General features: G+C 38.4%; 2 protein-coding genes across 2 annotated transcripts in view; both read right to left on the bottom strand.

Annotated features, from left to right (window-relative positions):
- LOC149300144 (electrogenic sodium bicarbonate cotransporter 4-like) overlaps window positions 1-4,113 on the bottom strand; it is a 36,423-nt gene extending 32,310 nt beyond the window's left edge. The window contains exons 1-2 of the mRNA XM_089485696.1: window positions 4,092-4,113; window positions 3,217-3,408 (exon numbers count right to left, since the gene is read on the bottom strand). Of these exons, the coding sequence (XP_089341822.1) occupies window position 3,217 (1 nt within the window). The 5' untranslated portion in view covers window positions 3,218-3,408; window positions 4,092-4,113. The remainder of the gene's footprint in view (window positions 1-3,216; window positions 3,409-4,091) is intronic.
- Window positions 4,114-13,195: 9,082 nt separating this feature from the next.
- Window positions 13,196-27,628, bottom strand: part of LOC149300145 (tetraspanin-15-like) — a 34,889-nt gene continuing 20,456 nt past the window's right edge. Inside the window, exons 6-8 of the mRNA XM_089485573.1 lie at window positions 17,801-17,854; window positions 14,958-15,074; window positions 13,196-13,405 (exon numbers count right to left, since the gene is read on the bottom strand). Coding sequence (XP_089341699.1) covers window positions 13,196-13,405; window positions 14,958-15,074; window positions 17,801-17,854 — 381 coding nt within the window. The remainder of the gene's footprint in view (window positions 13,406-14,957; window positions 15,075-17,800; window positions 17,855-27,628) is intronic.

The raw sequence follows: 27,628 nt of genomic DNA on the forward strand, positions 1-27,628 counted from the left end.
TAAAAAAGTATTACAAGATTCAGCAACATTCTGTTACTTTGCTCCAAACGGATTAATTCATAATTATTTACTCTCGGTAGGTGACGGTACTTCTACAAGAAAAACACAAATACAAAACCCATCTAGCAGGGGGTCATAATATTTCAAAGAAGCCATTAAGAACACAACTAACAGTCTCCTCTTTGTTTCTCTTGCTGGCTCAGTCCAAAAATGCAGTTTTCTCGCACTGTATGTCAAAAGTTAATCCTACATTATTTCTGTGGAAGAATTCCTTCTTGTTTTATACTTGCATTCTGTATGAGCTTAACTACTGAGCAGAACCAAAAAGAAAATAAATTACAATAACAGAAATGACACTTTATCTATCTAATGCTCTCCAGTTCTGATGTCTTGTATTAACCCTTCAAAACGTACACAAAACATGGACCTTTTCTACATTATATTATTTATTTTGTATCATCTTTACCTGGCTGTCCATTGAATTTAATGACATAGCAGGCGCTATAAAATGTAAGCCTTACATGGGCTAAATTCTGTCTCTAGTTTGTACTGTAGGAAGGTCTACGTTATATGTCCAACATTTAATCAAATATTTAATCCAATATTTGTTACTATCTGTGTCAACTAATCGTGAAGGTAAGTAAACGGATGCATTTAAAGCATGGTTAGCCTATCTCAACCGTTTGCTATATTGCTATACTGACCAACTAGTTTAAGACAAATGATGGCAAAGCCCTCCATTTACTAATAATGGGCTTAATTGTTCCTTTAATTCAAGGTATTTAACATTTTTTAATTGAATTCATTCATTTGTTTAGTACCAAGTATTTGGTATTATATGCTAAAGAAAAAAGAGATCTCATAGATCAAATAATAATAATCTAATCTGTGAGCAGAAAGTTATCCAGAAAGCAGAAACACAAAACAATCATTTTTCAATACATACGTTATTGAAAACTAAGTAAGGCAAAAAGAAAATAGCAAATGAATAATCAGGTAGTCGACACAGAAAGTAGAACACACCGGGGGCAACTAAGAACACAAAGGTGACATTTCTCAGTGTGTGACAGGTCACCGGGGCAGTGAGGTGTAAGAAGGATCACAGGGTCCTACCTGACGAATGTGACTGCATACTGGGTCCCCTGCCCTTCTCACTGGGGGACTGGAAGTTTCCGGAGCACGGCTCCACAGGTTAATGAGCAGATTACAGGGAATTTCAAGTGTTTTAAGCCCGACAGGGGCTTCCAGTGTGTGAGGTCACAAAATCCTACTTAACATTGGGCAGTTACCCATAACTACTATGATTGTATTATTATTATTAGGTGTTCTGCACACCTTCACAATATCTTATATAACCCTTATTTACATAATGTTGTATACAATTATATATTTAAGGACAGTGCTCCTCTTGTCCTTGCCTTGATGCCATTTTCAGGTGCCCTCTCCTGCTCCAGCGATCTGGGCTAGAAACAGTACAGATCTCCACAACTGGTGAAAAGGGCAGCAGTGGGCAGCGAGTCTGTTCCCAGGCTAAAATACATCCCATGCTTCTTTTTTTTTTTCTTAAATTCCCTGTGCTCAAAAATCCAGACTATGAGGGCAATGTTCATAGACTGCTTTGAATGATTGCCCGTTCCTCTGGCACTGGCAGGTTTTATTGGGTACCTGGTGTGAAAGGTTTCTTGACCTCTGCCCATCAACCACTAGGTGCTGTAAATAATTAAGCAAAAATGTCATGTGAATGCGTTACGGGTTTTTTTAACGGGCACTGTACTTAGGCCTCTTCCCATAGGCCTCTTCCCATTGGCCCCCTGTAGCACCCATAAATAGAAAGGGGCACATACCTAGCCTTGATTATGGAAAATGTGTCCTTGCACTTTCCTCAAGGTCAAAAACGCAAGGTCAGGAAATTATGTTCCTATGTCAATAAGAATTCTGGATTCCAAACAATTCAGAAAATGATCTTTATGGTAGTCGTAGAAGTACTTGGAAAACACTGACACTTGATACTCAGCATAACAGGGAACTCTTTGTCACAATGGCGTGGGGATCAGAGGTGATTACTGGAGCTCAGGGGAATGGGCGTTTGCAGGAGGGGGCTCTTGGCCTCCCCTAGAAATATAATGAGTGGTGTTTGCCACCGCCCACTTCATGCTCAGGTTCCGCCTACTTTCAATGCTATTGTGAACTAGCTCCACCCCCACATGACTGGTCATGTCTCCTCAACTGAGCCCCCCCTCTCTCCTCCCAGGAAGATGGAGACCTCCAGCAGACCAGTAATCCCAGGTATAATTGGTCCTCTAATGTATGGGAGTGTCAGGGTTCCACCCTGTTAGCCTGGAATCTGTATTAAGTTATAGGTGTCATATCTGTGGCAGCCTCTAGAGGCCGCCTGTCTGATCACAGCACTCTGGGGATCGTTGAGCATGACTGCAGGTGCTGGCGGGTTCCCATAATCCCAGAGCAAGGGTCTTGCCAGGGTTTCCTCTTGCAGTAGAGCAGCAGGTAATGCTAGCAGTATGCTTGGTTGTATAGCGAGAGGTATTAGTAGTAGAAAGAGGGAAGAGCTCACGCCGTTGTACAGATCACTGGTGAGACCTCACTTGGAGTATTGTGTACAGTACTGGAGACCGGATCTCCAGAAGGATATAGAAATGTCGGAGAAAGTGCAGAGAAGGGCTACTAAAATGGTTTATGGATTACAAGATAAACCTTACCAGGACAGGTTAAAGGATCTTAACCTATATAGCCTGGAAAAAAGACATGACGGGGGGGGGGGGGGGATATGATAGAAACATTTAAATACTTAAAGGGAATCAACAAGGTAAAGGAAGAGAGTTTATTTAAAAGGAGAAATACTACCACAACAAGAGGACACAACCATAAACTAGAGGGGCAAAGGTTTAATGGTAACATCAGAAAATATTACTTTACGGAAGGGTAGTGGATGCATGGAATAGCCTTCCAGCAGAAGTGGTAGATGTTAATACAGTAAAGTCATTTAAGCAAGCATGGGATAGGCATAAGGCCAAGCTAGATATAGGATAAGGGCAAGTACTAAAGGAAAGTACTCAGAGGTTGGGCAGACTGGATGGGCCTGCTGGTTCTTATCTGCCGTCACTTTCTATGTTTCTATGTTTCTGCTTTAAACTGCTGTCTAATGCATGTTTCCTGGCCTGGAGTTTGTCAGCAAGGGTTGCAGGGGGAGTAACTTACTTGTTCTGCTAATACTGTAGTTCTCATTATCGAAGTTGAGTCTTCCTCCCTCATCTGTGTCAGAATGTTCTCCCCTGCCATAATGTTTCTCGTTGTCACTGCTCCGATCCCGGCTCGATAGAGACCTTCTCCTTCGCCTTTTTCTCCTGTAGCTCCTGGGAGCTGGCACCCCGATGTAGATGGAGTGATAATCTGGAGAGACACAAACTATGGTGACATATCTGCAGTGGGCCAGATCCTCCACATGCCAACACCTATAAGTGGAGAGAAAGGTGGTGTGTGCCTTTTGGCTCCCACTGCCCCTTAACGATGTCTACCTTAAAATCACAGTACAGAAATTATAAGTAGTTTGTGCAAAGAAGCCATTAGGTGTGTAAATATTGATGAAATTATGTTTCTTGAACTTGGAACATCAATGGTAACTATGCCACAAACATGTACAAGTTCCTAGCCTATTAACCAAATGTTTTCTTTGAATTAAATCGCCTGCATCTCATGATAAAACTGTGCTCTATAAACTTGGTTGCCATGGATGGTTTGATGGAACATGAGGATGGACAAAAGGGTGACCCAAGTGGCAAAAAGGCTGACCTAGGTGATTTTGACTGTTGACAGTTACCTGCATTTATTGGCATCAGTGTCCTAGTAGAGTTTACAGATATTATAAAATGGTGTTGGGAATGTGACAGTGACTTTCCCATACTTCAGATTAAGAGCTTGTGGGAGGGTGAGGAACAAGCTTAGTGTTAATATCTGCAAAAGTTATACATGCCTCCCAGATGAAAGCTAGCATCAACTAAAGCATGTGTAGCAATACAATTTACATTCTAAACACGTACACAGACTGCCCTTTTCTTCCTTATATGAGCTCTTACCGTCCTCATCTTCATATCTTTTCCTGGAGCCGATGACATCATCATCCATCATCTCCTGAAAGCAAAAAACAAACGATTTCAATAGTTTCAGGGTGATTCATAGCCTGCTGTGTCTTATTTCTTTGATTACCAATCCTTTAGTTAGTTCTTGTCGCAAATAAAATCTTTTTTAATGTTGAAGTTAAAAACATAAAGAGAACCACAGTGGCTTTGTTTTCTAAAGTTATGCCCAAAAAAGTTCTTAGTTTATGCAAATTTAACAACTAAAATGTTCCAGCCTTTAACTTCATCAAAAGATAATGAAGCAGCTGTGCTTTCAAGAATTAAGCATTCATCACACAGACAAACATTTCACATGGCCTAAGAGTAACATTTTTGTTGTAGAGGGTTTGGTTACAAGCATAATTTAATTACAGTAATAATTTAATTTCTAACTGTACTCATATTGTGTCTTTCCTTAACCTTCCCTAACCTTCCTTAATGATTTAGCATTTTTACCAAACCTGCCAAACAACTGATCTTCTTCTGGATCTTTAAGATTGTAGGTAAAGAACCCCGTCTACCAACATGTGATGGTTATAAGACTGAATAATTGAATGCCTTGAAATAGTGACACCTAAAAAAACCACAAGTGTTAAAATAGTTGAAGAGGCATACTTTCAAAAGAAAATCAAACAATATATAATTATAACTCCAGCAATATATGTTGTGCCCAATAAGCAGCCATTAGTTCTTTGGATCTTTGAAGGGATCTTCTGAATGTTCTTCAGAAGGAAACTTGGGATATCCACAGCAACAACAATGTTATCAACAGTGTTAGGGCTACCAATTTTACTTTATGTACAATGTACCAATGTAGCTTGGAATCTTTGTCATTGCGGACCATGAGTTGCCTCAAAAAAACAGAAGGAAATCATCATGAATATTCTTTTTACAAACATGCAAATAGTTGTAAACAAATGTTTCTAATGTGGGTCTTCTAGGACATTCTAATTTGCCAGAAGTTAAAGATAGCTTTAATTAAGTTGTTAGTACTCAACTAGGGTATCCAACTATGACAAAGCCGTATGGATAGAACAAACTGTATACTATGTATGTGTGTCAGCTCCAAGCTTTGTCATAGATGTTGTGATGCAAACCTGAGATAAACCTAATATCTACTGCAAAATATTGCGCAACCACTTACAAATAGTTATAAGGAGTAGTGATTTTCTAAACACAAAGACTGACCTGTCTTTGTGTTTAGAACATGACTGGTACCCACTTGCACTGTTGCATTCAACAAGATATGAGTGATGTCACTGATGTCCCATGGTTGTTAAGGTTTATAGTAGTGCTTTAGGAACTACTATAAAAGAACCAGGTGATTAACCTGGTGTTACTGCTAAAAAGGCAATAATATAGGTTTGGTTCCATGTATATTTGAGGTCTTCATACTTTACTCATTGATTCATATGTCTTTCCAAGCACAAACTATTGAGCTTATCTCGCTAGCCTTAAAGTAAAGTTCACAAATGTAAATATACAGCATATGGCTGTATAGATTCTTTATCTATTATGTGCTCATGATAATGGAAGAACCGGCGTGTGAATATGTGAATGTATCATCCTAAAAATCAATGTAGCCCACAATCCGGGTGTGCTCGTATGTTTGTTTATTTTTTTTTCTATTGTTTTTGCATTAAGGATGGTAATTAGTTTGTAGAAAATGGGATATAACCTTCACACTTGACTGCTGTCATATAACGGTGAACTATTGTGGCAGAATAATCAATATATCCCAGGGTGACTTTGGAAGATCCACCCTCTCTACAGAACGTCACATGCAAGATTTTCTTTGCAGAGGAGAACATTATAGTTCTATGATAAATAACCTTGCTAGTGAAACAGCAGAAAGAAAATGTCATGCCCTGCGTCTAAAGACTGTAATCTGACCAATATAATACGCAATGACTTTACAGAAACAATGGTTGAATCATGGAATGGTTTCCATGAAATGTTAGACAACGTGATTTCCAAAATACTCCTTTTATCAGCTGCTAGTTCTTTCTATAGTGAGGTTCTTGAACATCGTGGGAGCTGCCTTGAAAATGTTTTGTCATGTAGGGTTTAAGGATATATTATTTAATATTTTTGGGTTCTGAACTTATCAAATAATTGTATTTATTTCCAAGTTATGTCATAAAGCAAATGCCCTTCTACTCTCCACAAGTCAGGGAGTGTGCAAGTCTCTCTGGTGGTGTGGTGGCAGAAATGCAAGACTTATTTAATGGCTGGACCCCAATCAACAGAGAATTTTATTTTACTAAAATTATGTAGTGCAGAGATTGACACCCTTTCCCCCCATATAACTGAAAATGTACCTCTCACTGCAGTTACATTTTCCCTATTTTATATACCACCGGGATATTACACATTACTCTACAAGTCTACAAAACCTTTAGCAGTAAATATCTCCCTTAGTGACAATTGACTACATACAAGCCAAAACCTAGACCTATAATGTATCACAACCATGGAAAAACCAGACGTATTCAAACTAACAAAACGCAAATTACTGTATACTGTATGTCTCTCCAGTGTTGTGGACTTTAACTAAAGTCATTTTTTACCCCTTAATGACAAAGGCCGTACATGTACGGGCTCAAAATGCATTGTTTTCAATGGGTTTAGGGACTGCCCATTGTCCTTAATAGGGTTAACTACCTCTTGGTTGGATTAGCCCATGAACAGGGCATCCTGTAAATGAATAATATAAAAACATGAAAAGATATTGCATTTGGGAAGTCCAAACTGGATTGGAGAGGTATTTATAAAGGAATTGTCCAAATCTAGAAGACTTCTCTAGAGGAGGCCTAATCGTTGTTTTTTTTCCCTCATCTTAGATTCTTTGTCTTAAAAACTGGAAAGAACTCTCAGCTAACAAAAAGCAAGTGGTGGTAGTAAAAGTGTAACTGCTGTTATCGGGTATAATGTTTAAGTGGCATTATCGCACATGGGCAAGTTGAAGAAAAGCATCTAGAGATGCTAGAGTCTCTCGACTCTCCTGGCATAAATAAACAAGAGGAAAGCTATCCCCGTGAGCACTATTGGTACAAGATAACCCATAAATTCCTTTATTTATATCTTCATATACAATTAGAAAACTAGACTGATAACAGTTCTTCTCCAAATATGATAATATAATTGACAAAACAAATTTGCGTTATAAAAATAATACTAGAAAAATTTCGCCACATATTTAGAAAAAAGGATGATTTCCCTCTAGGATCCTTTGTCGATTTCATCCAATAAAGGCGTATGAATAAAATGCTATGTCAGAAGTAGACTTACACTTATTAGGCTTGATTCAATGAGCCAAACTAATGGAAAAAAGAGAGGGGGTGAGTTCTTCTGCATAGTCCTGTGATAAAGGAGACCTAAACACATCTCAAAATGTCTAAAATTCATTTACAAAAATAGAATGCATAGCAAAGGCATAAAAGGAGCACGGAAATGATCCAGATGCAATCTAAAGCCATAGTTTCCCTTATGTGGAATTGCAATAACATCTGAAAAAGATTCAGGTTGTGGCTTAAAACCCTAGCAACCCAGGGGACAACTGCTTCCCTTGCACCTAATGGCATATGGTCGGAAGCTAAAATAAGGTGTCCCCATCACCGAACCCTTGTTTAATCAGCAGAATACTAGGACCGCAAGTATGAATTAGCCAGTTCTCCTTTTTTTGATTCAACATATAATATGACAGCAGATAAGATCTATTCAGCCAATCTAGTCTGCCCATTTTTCCCAATGTAAAGAGTCAAGCTGTAATAAATTCTTGGTCTTGTCTTAGATTAACAGTATTAACCTCTACCACTTCTGCTGTTCCATTTATCTTCCACCCTCTTGATAAAGTTAAACTTCTTTACCTTACTTCTAAACCTCAGTCTGGTCTTTGGCAAGTCCCCTTACTTCCATGTAGACGCCTACATTGTTTTGTGTTTAAACAAAGAGGCCATCAGGTAACACCATAGCTGTTCTTGAACTGTATCGCCCATAATGCTTGGCTGAGCAGTATGTTGCTTCATACAACCAAGGGAATCTATGTATCACAGTGGATCTTTCATCCTTGGCCATTGTGAGAAAAAATCTCCCTAAATAAATTCATTCAGTATCAAAATGAATGCATTGAATGCATGAAATGTCATGAATAATGTAGTAGCCAAATTCACACTGAACAGGTAATGGTAATAGGACTGAGTGGGAGCACCTATCACATCTCTGTGGGTGTCTACCTTGCAACGTCCACCAAAAAAAATGCTAAATCACGTAACAAATATGGCTATATAAAATTTCCGTACATATTATATGCAGAAATATTAATGTTAAAACATGCTTCACTTGTAGTCAACCCTTCAGTATGTGCAGGAGATGTCCCCTTACCTTTGCGATGAAGATGTGGGATGGTCAGCAAGTTGGCATGGATGATCTCTGAGTGTATACTGCAGGGAGATGCTGGGAGGCAGTGATGACAGTAGACTAGGGGAATGAGAGGATTGAATGCTGATGCCAAAGGTCTTTCACAGCCCAGAATACAATTTGGTTTTGGGGCATTGACTTTCAGAATGTATCCCATCATGCCTCTGGTGGCATCACATTCAGAGAGATGGGAAAAAAACAGTGTTCCTGACACAATTAATCACAACTAGGGAGAGGGTTGGAATTGGAGGGGGTCTGTGACATCCCTGAGGCTCTTCTACAAAACATAGTTAAATAGCAATAATAATGTACTGGTAGATATTAAATAATTCTACATTTATTCTAAATAAAGGCCTAAATTATATTGGTCCTGTGCCAGGTATCTCCAACCGTAACAACTGGAAATATAAAACATACTGGAGATAAGTAATTATGCTGATCATGAGAGTATACATTCAGTGTACCTACACAAATGATATATTGTTTTATCTGCGCAGGAAGATTTTGATCGTACCATCCAATTTACTATAAAAACATTATATTAAATTTAAGAAAAAAAAACATTTTTCTAAATTATATTTGAAAAATCTTGCTAAATAGATTATAATATTTGTTCTGAGTTAAGAAAAACCCACAGAAATATTTTTATGGCTTTTTTTGCATAGCTTTGTTAGGTTGTTTGGGGGCTAATAAAGCCACATTTGGGAGGTGTGCATGTCTAAAAAAAATATATATACTGCACCCATGTCCTACCCAGCAAGTTGTCCAATGACACCACAGGGTATTTCAAATGCTGGTATTTTAACTATTTCCATGCCACATTTTTTGGGAAGATACAGTGCCAATTTTAGGACTTACTTACTTTGGTGTTTGAGCAAGAAAATAAAAAGGTCTGCAGATATAGAAAATGTATTGGAACAAAAGAAGAAACATTTTTTTTTGTCATTCCTAACCTACAATACTGTACACAGTGTTGTATTTGATGGACTTACTTTTTGTATAGAACTGTAAAATATAGCATTTAGTAATATTCTAGATGTAGTTTAATTACACAATTTTATTTATCAATATAATGAATCTCATAAATCAAATGTAAAAAACTTATGTAAACCTTATGCTTAGATCCACTCGTAATTGTTTTAAACAACACTTCTAATAAGCAAGTGGAGGTTTTAAATGCATCCTTACATTTGCACAAGAGATCCAATCAAAATGATTGTAAAGACAAAGCCCAGGACCTAAGAGGACATAGTATACGTTCATTATTTTACATATTCTGTCTTAGAATCTTGAAGTGTATTTCCATAAAACACCTCTAGATGGCGCTAGCTACATGTCAGTTGCTTATTTTACTTCTTTTGGATATGCTGAAGAAGCAAGTGTACTGAATACTTAAAGTTTTACACATTTTAGACCACATGGGGTAATGCCACCTTGGGATAAGTAGTTTTATTTAACAAAAATAATGGTGATAACAAGTAATTAACTGTAGATACAGGTATAATTTGATTATTATTATTAGGATTCCTTGTATGTGTTGCCACTATCCAAGATCCCATTGATATTGCCTCTGCTAACTTGTTGATGTAGAGGGGGTATAAGGTCACATTACTGTCAAAGTGAGATAAGACGATCCAAAGTGGATTCACTGACTAACCCGAAACCTGGATGCTTCACCACCAGCCTGTGACAAAACAATGTGTAAGAAATGGTCATGGATATAACCTTGACACATACAACAAAACATTATGACCACTGATAGGTTAAGTGAATAACACTGATAACCTTGTTATCATGGCACCTGGGTGAGATATATTAGGCAGCACGTGAACATTTCCTCTTTAAAGTTGATGTGTTAGAAGCAGGAAAAATGGGTCAAATTGGCCAAATTGTGATGGCTAGACGACTGGTTTAGAACATCTCCAATACTGCAGCTCTTGTAGGGTGTTCCTGGTCTGCAGTGGTCACTGTCCGCTGCTGAAAGCACCTACGATGGGCACGTGAGCGTAGGAACTGAACCATGGAGCAATGGAAGAAGGTGGCCTGGTCTGATAAATCACATTTTCTTTTATCACATGGACGGCCTGGTGCATGCGCGTCACTTCCCTGGAGAACAGATGGCACCAGGATGCAGAAGTGTGGTGCTTTGGGCGATGTTCTGCTGGGAAACCTTGGGTCCTGCCATTCATGTGGAAATTACTGTGACATGTACCACCTAGCTAACCATTGTTGCAGACCAGGCACACCCTTTCATGGACACGGTATTTCCTGAGGCATTGGCCTCTTTCAGCAAGATAACGCACCCTGCCACAAAGCAAAAATGGTTCAGGAATGGTTTGAAGAACCCAGATCTCAATCCAATCGAGCATCTGTGGGATGTGCTGGACAAACAAGTCTGATCATTGAGACCCCACCTAGCAACTTACAGGACTTAAATCATCTGCTGCTGAAGTCTTGGTGCCAGATACCACAGCACACCTTCAGAGGTCTAGTGGAGGCCATGCCTCAAGGGGTCTGGACTATTCTGGCAGCAAAAGGGGGACCTACACAATAGTATATTAACCATTTGATAGAGCATTCAAATATTCTATTGTAGTGTTTCTGTAGTGGTGTTAACCAAATGGTTTAAATAACAATCCCTATAAATACTAATGCAATGTATTTGATTTGGGGCCACTTAAGCAGCATTTACACCCTGTCTGGATCCTTTGTGCTCATTTTAGGAATTTTATATATACTCCCTTTTAGTGTGTATGGTGGGCAGGACTGGATAACATGTTTTCTGCCAAATGCCTTTTGTGTCACTATGTTATTGGGGCATTTGGAGGGGCTTTTCTCTATGCTAGGTGTTGCCAGCCGATTACTACAACAAACATTTTGCAACCACAAGTGTGTGTGTGTGTGTGTGGGGGGGGGGGGGGGACGAGTATGTGGCTCTTACCTCTCCCTACGGTTTCTTTCTTTCTAAAACTGACCGTATCTTTACTTATCTTTTTCCGGCAGGTTGCTCCGTTGTTCTTTTAATTATTATATCCAGCTAAATAGATACATATTATATAGAAGATGAACCAAATGAGTTTTTAATAAATCTAAATAATTGACCTTCCTTTTTGTCTTATATTCACCAGCTCTGAATAACGCCTCATTATCTCCTCACCAAGATAATATTAATTCATATATTTTTTAGGCTACCATCACACTGCAATTACCACACATTCGTGGATGGGACAACCTCATTTTCTATTTTTTTCTATCCCAATGACTATTCTTTTATACATGTTGCAGGGTCCACAGGCATATATGATTATCGTTATCCCTGCTGCAAGGTGCCTGGCAGCTTCTCACTGATGAAGCCTTTAGTCTGCAGGTAATTACAATTTAGATGTCACCTTTTTTCACCTCTGTGTAATTTTCAGGGTCCCTTCACCCTGTTTTAAGGAAAAGAATAATAACCGCTTTACTTCTGCTTGAATGAGCATTGATCCGCATTAACATCAGCACCACAATAGGAAATATTTTTGTTGCCCATTTCAGTTTAATTCCCCATAAATAAAGCTCTCAATAGGAAAGACAAAACACACTGCCATATGTTCTGTTTGGATTGTATATTTTTATATAAACAAAAGAACAAAATTACGTAAAAAAAACACAACACGTATTAAATAAAAAAGGCAAACTGCACATCATACCAACTGACGTATGAAATTTGCTACTCTACATACCTGAATAGACATAAAAAAGGCCACCCCAAATAAAGCCCTTGAACTACTCTATCACTGTTAAATGCATTAACAGCCCCTACGGGAGCAAACAGACACCTAAGTTTCTAAATCACAGGACACATTTTGTGTGCCCAATTTGTAAACATTTTTATTTTCTTTTAAAGGTGCTGTTCCACTAATAGATGTGGGACTTTTGAAAAGAAATGCTTTAAAAACATGATTCTTAGTAATGCTGAGTGCCCAAACTCTTCTCAGAATCATTTAATCAAGTAAAAGTTTACCCACTTGCATGAAACTCTTAATTATCATGTGGCACAAAAGCAGAAGGTAATAGGCTGTTGCCATAGCCGTCTTGTTTATTTGCTTCACATACTAGAAAGTGGAATAGCACCTTTAAAATGTCCACAGTTAGTAGGTGCTGCTTGGTATTGCATTGATACTCATATGTCTCTATACCAGTGACATTATACAGGAACAAAAAAAAAAAAAAAAAGGAAAATTGCTGTATTAAAAGTTTGTTCTGGTAGTAGATGTTTAAATGAGGCCGTCAAACATGCAATTCGTGCCCTTCCAGTGCATTGCTGTAGTCCCAGGAAGTGATCCCACATTTGTGTACTATTCAATGATATCATTATTAGCCGGAAAAGCTTCTCATGTCCAATTAACTCAACGGAAATTTACTTTGCCTGGAAATTAAAAATAAACATAAAAGTATCCAGGACTGTAGTCTGCATAATGAAAAAGGAACTTTTTTAGGCTTAAATGCTTTCTTTTTTGTGAACAGAAGGACTTTGACTGAACAAAATTTGATGCATAATGTTTATGCGCAAGAAGTCATACCAACGAGAGTCCAAATTGTATCACAGTATTATTGCTGAAGCGGATATCATTTAAAATGGGGTCAGGCAAGTGAACGTCCTTTTAAGCAAAGTTCGTCTCATCACTGTCTGGATTGATTGGGATATAGCCTTCTTCTCGGGGTAAGCAGAGACAACACCCTGCCCCAGTCAGGTCTAGCTCGTTGAACTTGAAGTCTTTTGCCGTCAGAGATCGGAAATCGACTGTATCGAAAGCTCTGCAGATGTGTTTGAGTTTCCTCCAGAAAACATAAGCCAGCCCAATGCCTAATGCCTGTAACACAATGTTTGGGCAGGCAATGTAAGAAAACCAGAGTAATCATCATTCCATACCGAATCCATGCCACCCCCCCCAAAAAAAAATGACACAAGAATAAAAAGAAAGACAATGAATGATACCTGGGGAAAAGGTTATTTGCCGGTGTATAAATGAATGCTATATTTGAGACGATCAATGTGTAATTGATGCAATGCACTGGATTGTGGATCAGTAATATGCATGAATACATTGTGTAATAATTACCAAGACATAGATTCCTGAATATAACGGTACATGTGATAAGATTTATTAGTGGGTAATATACACTATATGGACAAAACTATTGGGGCACCTGACCATTACACCAACAGGGACTTTGATGACATTGCATTCTAAATATATATACATTAATATGTAGTTGGTCCCCCATTTGCAGTTATAACAGCTTCCACCCTTCTGCGAAGGATTTCCACAAGTTTTTGGAGTGTTTCTGTGCGACTTTTTGCCCATTCATCCAGTAGAGTATTTGTGAGGTCAGGCACTGATGTAGGACGGGAAGGCCTGGCTCGCAATCTCTGTTCCAGTTCATCCCAAAGGTGTTTGATGGGGTTGAGGTCAGGGCTCTGTCCAGTCAGTCAAGTTCTTCCGCACCAAACTCCACCAACCATGTCTTTACGGACCTTGCTTTGTGCACTGGGGCACTGAATAGAAAAGAGTCTTCCCCCAAACTGTCCCCACAAAGTTGGAAGCAAAGCATTGCCCAAAATGTCTTGGTATGCTGAGGGGACAATGTCATAAAAGTCTTTGTTGGTGTAATGGTCAGGTGTCAATATTTTTGTCTATATAGTGTATATGTTTTGCTTAAATTATACATCATTTTGTAGGTTATATATGTTTGTCACAGTGACTTCTGTTTAAAGTGAGGTGGTAATTGTTTGCTGCCGATCTTTGGAACATCATCTATTTACAAAAAAACCCATATGTGTGAAACTGTGTGGTCAAGGGATTTATGAAAACATTTGGGGTATCCTAAGTCTTCTTAGCCACATACTGCTATAAAGAGTTATTTCACCATGAAAGAAGTATAATCTTAAAATTACCTTCAAAAGAGGACCATATTATCGGTAACTTTTAAATGCAGGTTACACTTTTCTGAAACTAAACAGTTGAGGCTCATGCTCCAATGAAAAAATAAAAATGATATTATCTTATGGACCATAGATTCAAAGAATACCATCTTCATTCATTCACGTTGTGTTGCATAGTCCGTTTATCACAAATAACCTTTGTCCATACAGATTTGTGCAGGTTTTGGGTTTAAGCAGATACACATATAAATTATTATGTGCAAGTGACCTTTACCAGATAGCTATATTAATGTACATACAGCAGATGGAAATCAATAAATGTATAATAAATTATTAATCTATTGAAATTCAGGGCAAAATGTATATGGAAATGAACGAAAGACTGACATGCGATTGGAAAATGGATGATGGATGAAAGAATGCCTCCATCCTTGGGTAGATATAGGAAAGATGAAAAAGTCTAAATAGGTAATACATACCTGAGGAGCCATCAGACCTATTGCTATACCAAATGTTATTGCAAAGTTATCGTTTAGCCACAAGCCCACAGCATGGATACATCCTCTCACATGTATAATGTGAATAACATCAAGTCTCTATGTAGAAAATGGAAAAAGGGGACAGCATTATGAGAACAAAACACATATAGTGACATCATTAACAAAACAATTTCCACAGCCAATGATTACGCCAACTACCATATGCACAGGTAACATACAACCCTTTGCCTATTGTCTTGTTATATTATTACTATTATTATTTATTGTTTTATATAGCACCATCAAATTCCGTAGCGCTGACATTAAGCAAGGTCAAGGTACATCATCAGTAATAATGGTTATATTTATAGTTCTAAAAACACCTGCTTTGTTTTTGGGGAACTCAGAAGTGAGCCTTGATGGCAGACTTTCTTTGAAATCCCTCAAAGGTGTGGGAGTGATATTTTTAATTACCCCCCACTTTAATTACCTCCTTTATTTCAATAAATTATCAATTTTACCCTCATTCCTTTACTTTTTCATTTCAGAGCATCTAATTTCTGAAAACTCCCTCAGTACAATTGACCCTGATTGTGTCCTAACATCTTCAAACTGGGTATAATTCCAGGAGGCAGCAAATGGCACCTCTTGTTTCTGCCTGTGGATGCCACAATCACTACCAATTCCTGACTAGGTGGAGTCTGTATAAAACAAGTACATTTTTAAAATTAGGGTATGTGAATGAAGCACTTGTGGTAAGTAATTCCAAGACCTCCCCAGTGGCCAAGCTTTCACAGAACAGAGTGATTAAAAGTCAGCCATTAAGTAATTGGTTTTTTTTATTGGACAATAATGTTAACTCATTATGTACCATTCCTGTTAGGAGCGGCAGGGAGGTAAAGGGAGTTTACTTTATTTGATGCGAGCATTAGGGTAAGCATAGGGTCATCACAAAAGTATGGAAAGATTTTTCATCCATACGAGTTGTTTGCCCAAGAGAAATATAATGGCTATTACAGGTGTTTTGATTGATCATGTCTGCCTTGATTAATGATTTCCAAGGACCACTGCTCACTCACTGAAAAATGCAAATAAATGTATTTTAATCCAGGAACATTTGCCTAATGCTACAAGGTGACCCTTGGAAATGACTTCTAAGTAGCTAATCAGCCTTTTGCATCATCTTCCAAGAACATTCCAAGGCTGCTTCAATTGTAACCTTTGGCATACTCTGACTTTTATCAGATGTAATACTAATCTCAAATACTTGAAGGACCCTATATCCCTTCGAAATAGCAGTAGTATTAATGGTGAATCAGAATATCAGTTTGTCAAGGTTGGCTACTCCTTATGAAAAATTGAAGCGGAAATCCACACAAATCTGCATGCAAGCACCAAACTAGGGGATGACCCAGATCTAAATCCTGCAACAGCTACTAAAATATTTGCTATTTGCAGAAAATCAACAATAATTATTTATATGTGGATAATGTGATTACAATTTAAAAGTTAAAAAATACACAAACTTTAGGGCTTATTTGCACCTCAAACATGACTAACTACAAAAAGCAGTAATGAGAAGTACAGTCTGTAATTTTCAGAAAATGACTGTTAAGTGTCATCTCTGTGAGATTGAAGCACTCCACTAAGTGAGTTCAGCAAAAGCTGACTCTCAGTCCTGCACAAGGAGATACTCCAGGAACACAATCATCAGAAAACAAAATAGAATAACAAAAATTAACCCGTGTGTCATTTAAAGCATGCGCTTTCTCAATTGCACCATTTCTTAGAAGGTTCTACCCGATCCGTAGCCACAGCTCAATGACATATGTCTACAGCATGTCTTATTTTTTTTCTACCAAAGATGGTCTTAATCAGAATACTAGTATCTATTTAGATGTGCTAAGACTACTAGTGGAAAAACTCCCAAGATATGTGAGAAATAAAAAAAAAGCAATTCAGAAATTACGTGAAATACAGAAAGCCCCAAGTACTTCCCTTGCCAGCTTGGATGTGGAAGCACTATATATTAACGTCATATGATTTGGCCTTTCAATAAAAGGAATTAAATTTCTATGTACGTAACACAATTGCTTTGGGCATCTTTTTTCCTCATCCAATGTTTTCTTGTTCATCTACAAGATTTATGAACACAGCAATGGGCACATGCTGTGCCCAAATTATACCATCATATTTCTAGGTTGACGGGAAGGCACAATTTTGACTCATGATGTATTGAACACAGTGTTTTCTGAAAGAGATATATTGATGACTTATTTCTGATCTGGAATTAGAACAGTGTAACTAAATTATAACAGATATAAATGTTAATAAGACTGCACTTAAACACATGAGGCTTGGCTCATCATGGTCTACTTTTGACTGACTTCTGGGGCCTTGGAAATCAATATAAAGTTTATATACGTCTGTAAAGAAAATCTACAGCAACATACAGTTTGACAGATATATCCTCAAGTAGAGCATTTAATATCAGTCAGTGTGTGAAACCATGCCAGAATTGTACCAACACTGAGGACTTTCAAACTAAAGCGTAAACTTCTTTCGGGCGATAGGATATCCCCATAGAAATTTCAAAGCCGCTTATCATTAAACTGTATTTAATCAGCAGCTCAGGATCCCAAGTAAATGATCCACTTCTTAAGAAATTTATTTTGCTTTCAAGATGTGACAAATGCAATCTATTCCTGGCATGCCAAATTTGCATATCTCCACCCAACAGAAAAATGGTCCTACATAGGGCAGCCCTGTATGTAAATTCTGCTTTTTTCTTGTTGCCATTGTCCGATCAAAACTTAAAACTATAAAGCAAGCACGTCTGATACCTCTTTATCGAGTGTCTGGTACCCGCACAATGTGTTCTTCACTCCTCCATCATTCTGTAAAAGAAAACGATAGTGTGCTGTTAATGATGTTTCTCTATGCATCCAGAATTGAAGACAAATCAATCCATTTCGCAGCATGGAGCTATAAGCTGCCTTTTCAGAGAGATAGACTCATTCTGCCTCTGTGCACAGTCAGGGCCTTGGGATAAACGGAAGATGAACAATCATTATGAAAGGAGTTAATGCAACAGGGCAAAACTTCATAAAAACATTAGAGCTGAAAAAACACATACAAAAAGTTATTCTATTCCATGGTTAAAAATCTATATTGTTGCAGCTTTCTAATCAACAAAAATACTGTTAAGCCATTGAAAATTTAGAAAAAGTTAAACCACAGGAGGATTATGAAGCAACTGCTTTGACATATTCAAAACCAGCATTAAATATATATATATATACACACACACATACATATGCACACATACACATATGGTCACACATGTAAAGATATACACCGATCAGTCATACGATTATGACCACCTGCCTAATACTATGTACTGTAGGTCCTGCTTTTGCTTCCAAAACAGCCCTGTAAGTTGAGGCATGGACTCCACTAGATCTCTGAAGGAGTGCTGTGGTATCTGGCACCAAGACGTTAGCACCAGATCCTTTAAGTCCTTTTAGTTGCAAGGTTGGGCCTCCATGGATCCAGCACATCCCATAGATGCTCATTCGGATTGAGATCTGGGGAATTTGAAGTCAACACCTTAAACTCGTTGTGTTCCTCAAACCATTCCTGAACCAATTTTGCGGGAATACCAGCAGAGAATTGCCCAAAGAAACACACTGCCTCCGCCGGCTTGCCTTCTTACCATAGTGCATCCTGGTGCCATATGTTCTTCAGGTAAGCAAAGCACACGCACGCGCACGCGCACGCGCACGCGGCCATCCACATGATGTAAAAGAAAATGTGATTCATCAGACCAGGCCATCTTCTTTCGTTGCTCTGTGGTCCAGTTCTTATGCTCACGTGCCTGTTGCTGGTGCTTTCGGCAGTGGACAGGGGTCAGCATGGGCTCCATCACTGGTCCCCATACACAAGAAACTGCGATGCACTGCGTGTTCTGACACCTTTCTATCAGAACCAGCATTAACTTGAACTACTTGAACAATTTGAGCTACAGTAGCTTGTCTGTTGGATTTGACGACACGTGCCAGCCTTCACCCCCCCCCCCCCATGATCCTGTTGCCGGTTGACCACTTTTCCTTCCTTGGACCACTTTTGGAAGGTACTGACCACTGCAGACCGGGAACACCCCACAAGAGCTGCAATTTTGGAGATGCTCTGACCCAGTCATCTAGCATCACAATTTGGCCCTTCTCATTTTTCCTGCTTCTAACACATCAACTTTGAGGACAAAATGTTCACTTTGTGCGTGATTTATCCCACCCAATTGTCATAATGTTTTGGCTGATCGATGTATGTATATATAGATACATATGCTACAAAAACATAAGTTGCCCAGCAAGTTAAATTAATTTATTAATTACATTTGCTAAACCACTACCCACCTGCAACATAAGCAAATAATAATTTATTCTATGCAATAACAAGATTATACAGTGTTCTAATACAAAATGAAACATGAGACATAGGGCTGAGTTTACTAAATAATGAGATTACATTTTTATCATACATTACCCCGTCTGGATTAGGGCCCATTTTCTCATTGGAAACCCCACTGAGGCTCTGTTGGGAGCTTTTCGGAGGTCTTGCTTTACAAAGTGACAGTTTCCAATATTCTCTCTTCAAAAGCAATTTTAATATTGAAATTATTTCTTCTAGGTCTGTGTTAACTTAATGAACTATGAAACAGTCTGAAATCTGCATTTCAAAAAGCTTTTTCCTCCTTCTTCAAAAAAAAAAATAATCCTTCACTATATAGTGAAAGCAAGTATGTTTAAATATATTAAGTATTTTATTTCTACTAATATCTACTTAAATGAAACTGTCTTTTTAGCCAAAAAATATTTGGTTATATTTAGTTGGCTAATTATCAATTATTAACAATGTTAACTAGGAAATAAAAATATTTCTTATAGAAAAATCCTGTTGGTTACAGGCAATAATTAAAAATGATAAAAGTTGCGCAGATTAAAAGTCAACATTTTGTTTTAAACTGTCAAGCAATTATTTTAGATATTTCTAATAGAAAATACATTTGTCATAAAAGATCATCATTCAGTTATTCATTTATTATGCATGTCACTTGTGAAATATTGATATGTATAAACTGAATGATTTGCCCTTGACTATGTTAATATGTTACTAAGTGAAGCTAATACAGTTTGCTGCACTGAGCCCTGCCTGCAAAGTAAAAAATAGGCATTATTGTCCCCTTTAAATGGTATATGAGTAAACTTGTCAGACACCAGATAAATGTGTGCGACAATAAAATAATGTTTCTGTTCTTTTGAAGTGAAAAGAAAAAAAGATACCTTTTTTTTTTAGGCAGCAACTGATTTACGATATCCGTGTGTCAGCGATGCAAAATTGATGTCGGGGAACCTGATGTTCCCATCAATAATGCTGGCTCCATTCCCCACTGCTACAACGGATGAAATGGTTTTTGGGAGAATTTGAAATAATTGTTTGTATTGTACAGGGGCGAGCCTACGCTCTCTGACACCTGGGTGCAAGAATATTTATGGGGCCCCCATAAGGGTGTGGTTATATTGCTAACCCCTCCCCCAACATAATACCTCTAACCACACCCATTTTTATGGCAACCACTCCACTTCTTTCATCCACTGACTTCACCAGGTAACATGTCACCACATTCTACAGTGCCAGCTTTGCCCCCAAAAAACTTTTTGCTCCAAAACAGCTTGTCAGTGCCATCTTTGCCCCCAAACAGCTTTTAAGTGCCAAAACTTTTTGCCCCAAACAGCTTGTCAGTGTTATTTTTATTTATATAGTGCCACTTACTGTATTGATTGTTACCATAGGGTACATCTAATAACTACATATTACATATTGATGAAGCTCCAAGAAGTGAAGTCTTATCTCTAGGTTATAATAAAGGTTTAGATCAGGGGCGTCCAACATGCGGCCCGCGGGCCAAATGCGGCCCGCGGAACCTCGAGGTGCGGCCCGCGTGAGATCGGCAGCCAGGATCACAAGAGCCCTGCTGTAGTGATGTCCGGATCATGAACGAATCGTTCATTTGATCCGGTTCTTTTTAGTGATCCGGATGAATCGGTTCAGTAGACTGAACGATTCATTTTTAGCGGTTCAGTCTGTGAATCATTCAGCTGTAACCTGATCCTAGAGCTGTGAGTCATCTGCAGAGCACTCAGACACAGACTCTGGGGTCAGGTTACAGCTCATTAATTCACAGAGGAACGATGACTCATAGAGTCAGAGACTCGTTCAATGATTCGAATGATCCGAAGATTCGAATGATCCGAAGACTCGAATGATCCGAAGACTCGAATGATTCAATGATTCAAATGATTCGAATCTTACAGGGATCCGGATCTTACAGAGATTCGAATCTTACAGAGAATATTACAGATACCATACTTTTATAAATAAATACATTAATAATGTTCACACTGCCCCCAGGATTTAGATTCCCCTAAGTTTGCCCCCCTTTACCTATAAGTGCACCTACAATTAACTTTATTAAATTAATTAAATTAACCCTCAGTCATCAGAATAAAATTAACCCTTATACCCCATCAACCATAACTGCCCCTGAAATTAACTGTAAAGATCCCATTAACCATAACGGCCCCTGAAATTAACCCTGAAGACCCCATTAACCATAACGGCCCCTGAAATTAACCCTTAATACTCCATTAACCATAACTGCCCCTAAATTAATTGCATGTACTCCAGATAAATTACCTAATAAATTGGTGTGGTTGATTGGGTCTTTAGTGTTAATTTAGGGGCAGTTATGCTTAATGGGGTCTTTAGTGTTAATTTAGGGGCAGTTATGCTTAATGAGGTGTTTAGGGTTAATTTGGGGGCAGTCATGCTTAATCGGGTGTTAAGGGTTAATTTGGGGGCAGTTATGCTTAATGAGGTGTTTAGGGTTAATTTAGGGGCAGTTATGCTTAATGAGGTGTTTAGGGTTAATTTGGGGCAGTTATGCTTAATGGGGTGTTTAGGGTTAATTTGGGGACAGTTATGCTTAATGGGGTGTTTAGAGTTAATTTGGGGGCAGTTATGCTTAATGGGGTGTTAAGGGTTAATTTTAGGGGCAGTCATGGTTGACGGGGTGTTAAGGGTTAATTTTAGGGGCAGTCATGGTTGATGGGGTGTTTAGGGTTAATTTAATGGTGAGGGTTAATTTAATTAATTTAATAGTTAGCTTAAGGTGCAGTTGCAGGTAAAGGGGAATGTAAATCCTGGGGGCAGTGATTATTAATGTATTATTTATAACAGTATGGTGATATTATCTGACTGATTCGAATCCCAATGAAGGCAGAGAGTCGTTCAAAGATCAGGATCTTACAATGATGCGGATCTTACAGTGATCCGGATCACTGTAAGATTCGGATCCCTGTAAGATCCGATTCTTTGAACGACTCTCTGCCTTCATTGACATCACTGGAGTAGGCAGGGGGGAGTAATGAAAGGGGCGGGGCCAATCGTTAGTGTGCCTGCACGGAGTTACTGGAAAACAGTAACTCCTGTGAGTCACACTGAGTGATCCGAAGATTCGGATCATGAATCGGATCATTTCAGTGAACGAATCGAAATGATCCGATTCACTTTAATGATCCGAACTTCCCATCACTACCCTGCTGCTTACTTGTGGGAGGGGCTATTCTCTGCTCCAGTCCTGCTTCCTCTGTGGGGAGAACGAGGGAGGCCGCGCCCCCTGCTGAAGTCTGTGAGCGGCATTGAGAGCTGTAGAGCAGGTAACGGGGTGGGGAAGGTTGTGTGAATGAGTATGTCAAATTGAGGGAATGAATCTGTGAATGAATGAATTTGTGTGTGTGTGATAGCATGGATGTGTAAGTGCTGGAACCTAGGCATGATGGGACTGTGATTGCTGTTAGCAATCACACTCCTATCATGCCAAGTCAGCCAGTACATGCTGAAACCTGGCTAGCTGCCCCCCTTATGTATTGATGCTGCCAGCAGTATGGGGTCTGCACTTACAGCCACCCTGTACCAGCACGTATTGGGTGACTTGGGATGATAGGAGTGTGATTGCTAACAGCTAACAGCAATCTGCTAACAGCAATCACAGTCCCATCATGCCTAGGTTCCAGCATTTACTGGTTGCCTGGGTATAAAAAGAGTGTGTTTGCTGTTAGCAATCACACTTCTATCATGCCAAGTCAACCAGTACATGCTGAAACCTGGCTAGCTGCCCCCCTTGTGTATTGATGCTGCCAGCAGTATGGGGTCTGCACTTACAGCCACCCTGTACCAGCATGTATTGGCTGACTTGGGATGATAGGAGTGTGATTGCTAACAGCAATCTGCTAACACCAATCACAGTCCCATCATGCCTAGGTTCCAGCATTCACTGGTTGCCTGGGTATAAAAAGAGTGTGTTTGCTGTTAGCAATCACACTCCTATCATGCCAAGTCATATTGTTGTGTTACTTTTAATAAAAGTGTGGTTACACACTAAAATTGGACAAAAAATACAATGCCCAGCCAACCAGTACATACTGGAATCTGGGTATGCCTGAGATTGCTGTTAACAATCATAATATATAATTTTTTTGTACAATTTTGGTGTGTAACTTACTTTTATTAAAAGTGTATGTGTGGGGGGTCACTTTCAGTTTCGGCTAAGTGAACCCTGAATTTTCGGTTTTGGTCCAGAATTTTCATTTCAGTGCATCCCTAGGATAAATAGAACTATTTTATTTTTACTTATCCAGAATCCTGAATTTGTAGGCCCAGAAATCAGTGAGAGGAAAAGTAAAGGTTTTGTGTCATTTACTTTATTTTAATCTGCATATCTTATTAAAGGCCATATTTTCTCTCAGTGAAAAATGAGTGCGGCCCTCGCACGTATACAATTCTGATGAAGTGGCCCACTGCAGAAACAACTTGGACACCCCTGGTTTAGATGTTGAACCCTGCATCCACCAGGTGTTTATTGTAGATCTACTACTATTTGTAGCATTTTGAAGCCCATATAATAACTAGAATATGCTACCAGTGATACTATATTTAACAAATCTCATAATTGGATGGAGACCTATCTGTTATTTACCCCTGACCCAAGTATAAATTTGAATATCACACAAATATTTTCTGTAACAAAATGTTATAAATTCATTTGAATATGTCACCAGTGCATTTGGCAGGGATTTTCTGAGTGACACTTCAGTATTCTGGAAGCATATAAGACAGGCAAACAGCAGATAAAGTCTCATCCTCCGTGTCCACATGAGAGATGAAGCAGAACACAACTTCATTTGTAGATCAGAATACAAGCCACAGAGTAATTTTTTATCCTTTGCCTGGAAGGAAAGGAATTTTGAATCACAAGAGCCTTTTTGGGTACATTTAAATAATTTAGCGATTTCTCATCCAGTGCTCTCAGCAGTCGACTGCTGCTTAAAACAAGTCCTACAGAAAGATGCAATGTTTTGATTATCCCTATTCTGTTCATGACTGTATACATAAAATGTTCCTTTTAATGTAAGTTGAGATGTGTCTTACTTTTTTAAAGTGCACATGGATCAGATGACAGCTGACCCATACCCTATTTCTGATTTCAGGCACGCCACAAATCCAGAAGAGTGACTAGATTGGCCAAATGGTTCGTATTTGTGGTCAGATTCTATGATTCTATGTTCTTACCAACTGTGCAGCTAATCAGCAGGATCGTTTGCACTAGAATAACTTTATATATAACATTTTATAATTCCCAATATTATTATGGTACAGTAGTTTTCTCAACCTGTTTTGCAATTCACAAGTTGGGGAACAGCGTGCAAGACAAAAAAGGACAATATGTGTAACAGAACACAATGTAAGGTAGCACTCAAAAAGATATATAGTTAGTGAGCATGAAGTAAAAGATTAATAAAAAAAAAAATCACACTGAACATATATAAAAACACAGCTATAAAATATATAAGAACATAGGTAAAACACACAACCATATAATACATGAAGCACATAAGCAAACATGTATAGCCCTGTATATCTCCAGCAGTATCCAGCAGATGCAACATGTGGCTATAGGTGGTGGAATATATGGTATAGTTGTGATAATATTCCAAAAAATCATTACATTCTATCAAAAGCTCCACAGCTTCCAAGTTCTATTTTTGTGATCAATTATCCAGTTCACAGGTTTTGCTGCTCAGAGACACGGTCCTCTTCAGCACAGCGTTATGCTGCTTCACGTATGTGACAGTTGCAGGCATAAGTATGAATGTATAAGTCATGAGTATACGGTGGCAGAACAGCACATTTATTAATATGTTTTGAATTGTAAATAGGAGTTAAAAATAATCATAATTGTCAATCACAGCACTTACTGAGTACACCTGCTGTTTGACAGGGAAACAAAATAGGAGAAGGGAAGGACTTTACATCATTAAAGGTGATATGAGCCAGTCTGGTAAAAAAGAAACCAAGAAAAGGCTCCTTCTTCAGTAAGAGTTCTGTTATGGTAAGAATGTCAATTTTTTTTACATTAAATATGTAAAGAAGGGTTATAAGGAGGACTTAAAGGCCGATGTTGTACAAGAGCAATATGTGTTTTCCAGAGATCACAGTGAAATAAAGTGACACATTATATGGAATTATAATATATTTGACAAGGATGCATTATGTTATACATATATATATATTAAATATAAATAAATAAATATATATATATACATGAAAGTCATACGTATATGAATATAAATAATAGAATGATTAGCACAATAAATTATGGGAATATGGGGGTATGGGATTTAAAAGTTCCCAGTTTAGATATACTGGAAGGTTTGTAAACCAGGTGGATTTATACGTTAGTAGAGACTCTGGTCTCTATTAAAAACATGTGCCCAAACTACAAAAAATGCCAAGAGTTGAAGTACTGTGTAAACTCACCATTCTCACCAGATTCCATCAATTACCACCAGTTCAGTCCCCATCAGTACCAACAAGTGACTTGTCTCAACTTGCAGGAATGGTGAAGAGGTAATTTAGCAGATTTATATAAATGTAACAAAAAATGCAGGGCTAAAGGTCCAAGGGAAGATAAACTGATGAGTCCACTCAAGGTCCACTTTAAATTACCAAACTTTCAAGTTTCTAACTTTCCAGTTCTCATTTTATGCATTTTTATGTTTTATTGAGAATCTGGAGCTTGGCGAAAAGAATTTGCTCTTACTTTACAAAGGAAATCAAAAGTTACAAAATTTTCATTGTACAAAATAATATGTATGATATAGGACATAACTACTACCTGGGCACCAAAAAATGTTTAACTACACTTAAAATAAGTTCCATAGTCAGCAGAATTGTAAAAGCTCTTTACACATCTATAAAATATCTGCTGTTCCTTGCTTTATTCCTCCGTCCCAAAGGAAAGCGGAGACGAATTTCAGAAATCAAACTTTCTTTACAAATAATTGGTGACTTAATAACCTTTTTCCAATGATACATGGAAATGACCGGAAACAATTAGCAAAGGAATAATTTCTGAATATCATCTAACATTATGATAAAATGTAATACCTCGAAGGTAGCGAGAGACCCTGGTGAGTTTAGCCTCCAAGATGAGAATTACTTTCTAGTAGTGACCTTTGGGCTCCCTGTGAATTAACTACCTAGGCTATAACAGCACTATTACATGGAGGGTATAAAGCAAGACTGGGGAGGAAAGAGGCTCATTCTTCTCAATACCAGAAGAGAACATAATATTCAAAACCCCAGCACATTAAAGGTTCATTAATAATGTCATACAGTATAATTTAGGTTTCTATGATAGTCAAGGATAATTTGTAGGCTGGCAGCTGTAGACCACACCACTTTGAGTACTGGCCGGTCCCTGGCTTTATCATACCCAGGGGCGTACCTAGAGTATTTGGCACCTGGGGCGGATCCTGTATGTGGCACCCCCCACACACACTTTAAAACTGCATAGCTTCTACCGTTATATACCGGCGCAGACACTGAAGGTGGTACAGCATAACACTTACTGTTATCATTATATACTGAGGCAGACATTGACGGTGGTACAGCATAACACTTATCACTATATACTGAGGCAGAAATTGACGGTGGTACAGCATAACACCTATCACTATATACTGAGCCAGACATTGACGGTTGTACAGCATAACACCTACCACTATATACTGAGGCAGACAATGACGGTGGTACAACATAACACCTATCACTATATACTGAGGCACACATTGACGGTGGTACAGCGTAATCCCTATCACTATACATTGAGCCAGACATTGACAATAGTGCAGCATAACTCCTATCACTATATACTAAGCCAAACATTGATGTGGTGTAGGCCTACCACTTCATTAGTAGTAGGGATGCACCGAAACGAATTCTGGACTGAAACCGAAAATGCAGCATTTACCTGGCCGAAACCGAATATGACCCCCCCCACACCATAAAAAATAAATCTAACACTTGTATTTAAAGTAAGTAACACACCAAAATAGGACAAAACATTTAAATAACAATAATAATATATATATATATATGATTGTTAACAGCAATCACATTCCTATCATGCCCAGGCATACCCAGATTCCAGGATGTACTCGCAGACTTGGCATGATAGGAGTATGATTGCCCTATCTACCCCTTCTCAC

Source organism: Sceloporus occidentalis, unplaced genomic scaffold (assembly GCF_023333645.1).
Source record: "Sceloporus occidentalis isolate IW3139 unplaced genomic scaffold, rSceOcc1.0.p SCAF_26, whole genome shotgun sequence".
NCBI lineage: Eukaryota > Metazoa > Chordata > Lepidosauria > Squamata > Phrynosomatidae > Sceloporus > Sceloporus occidentalis.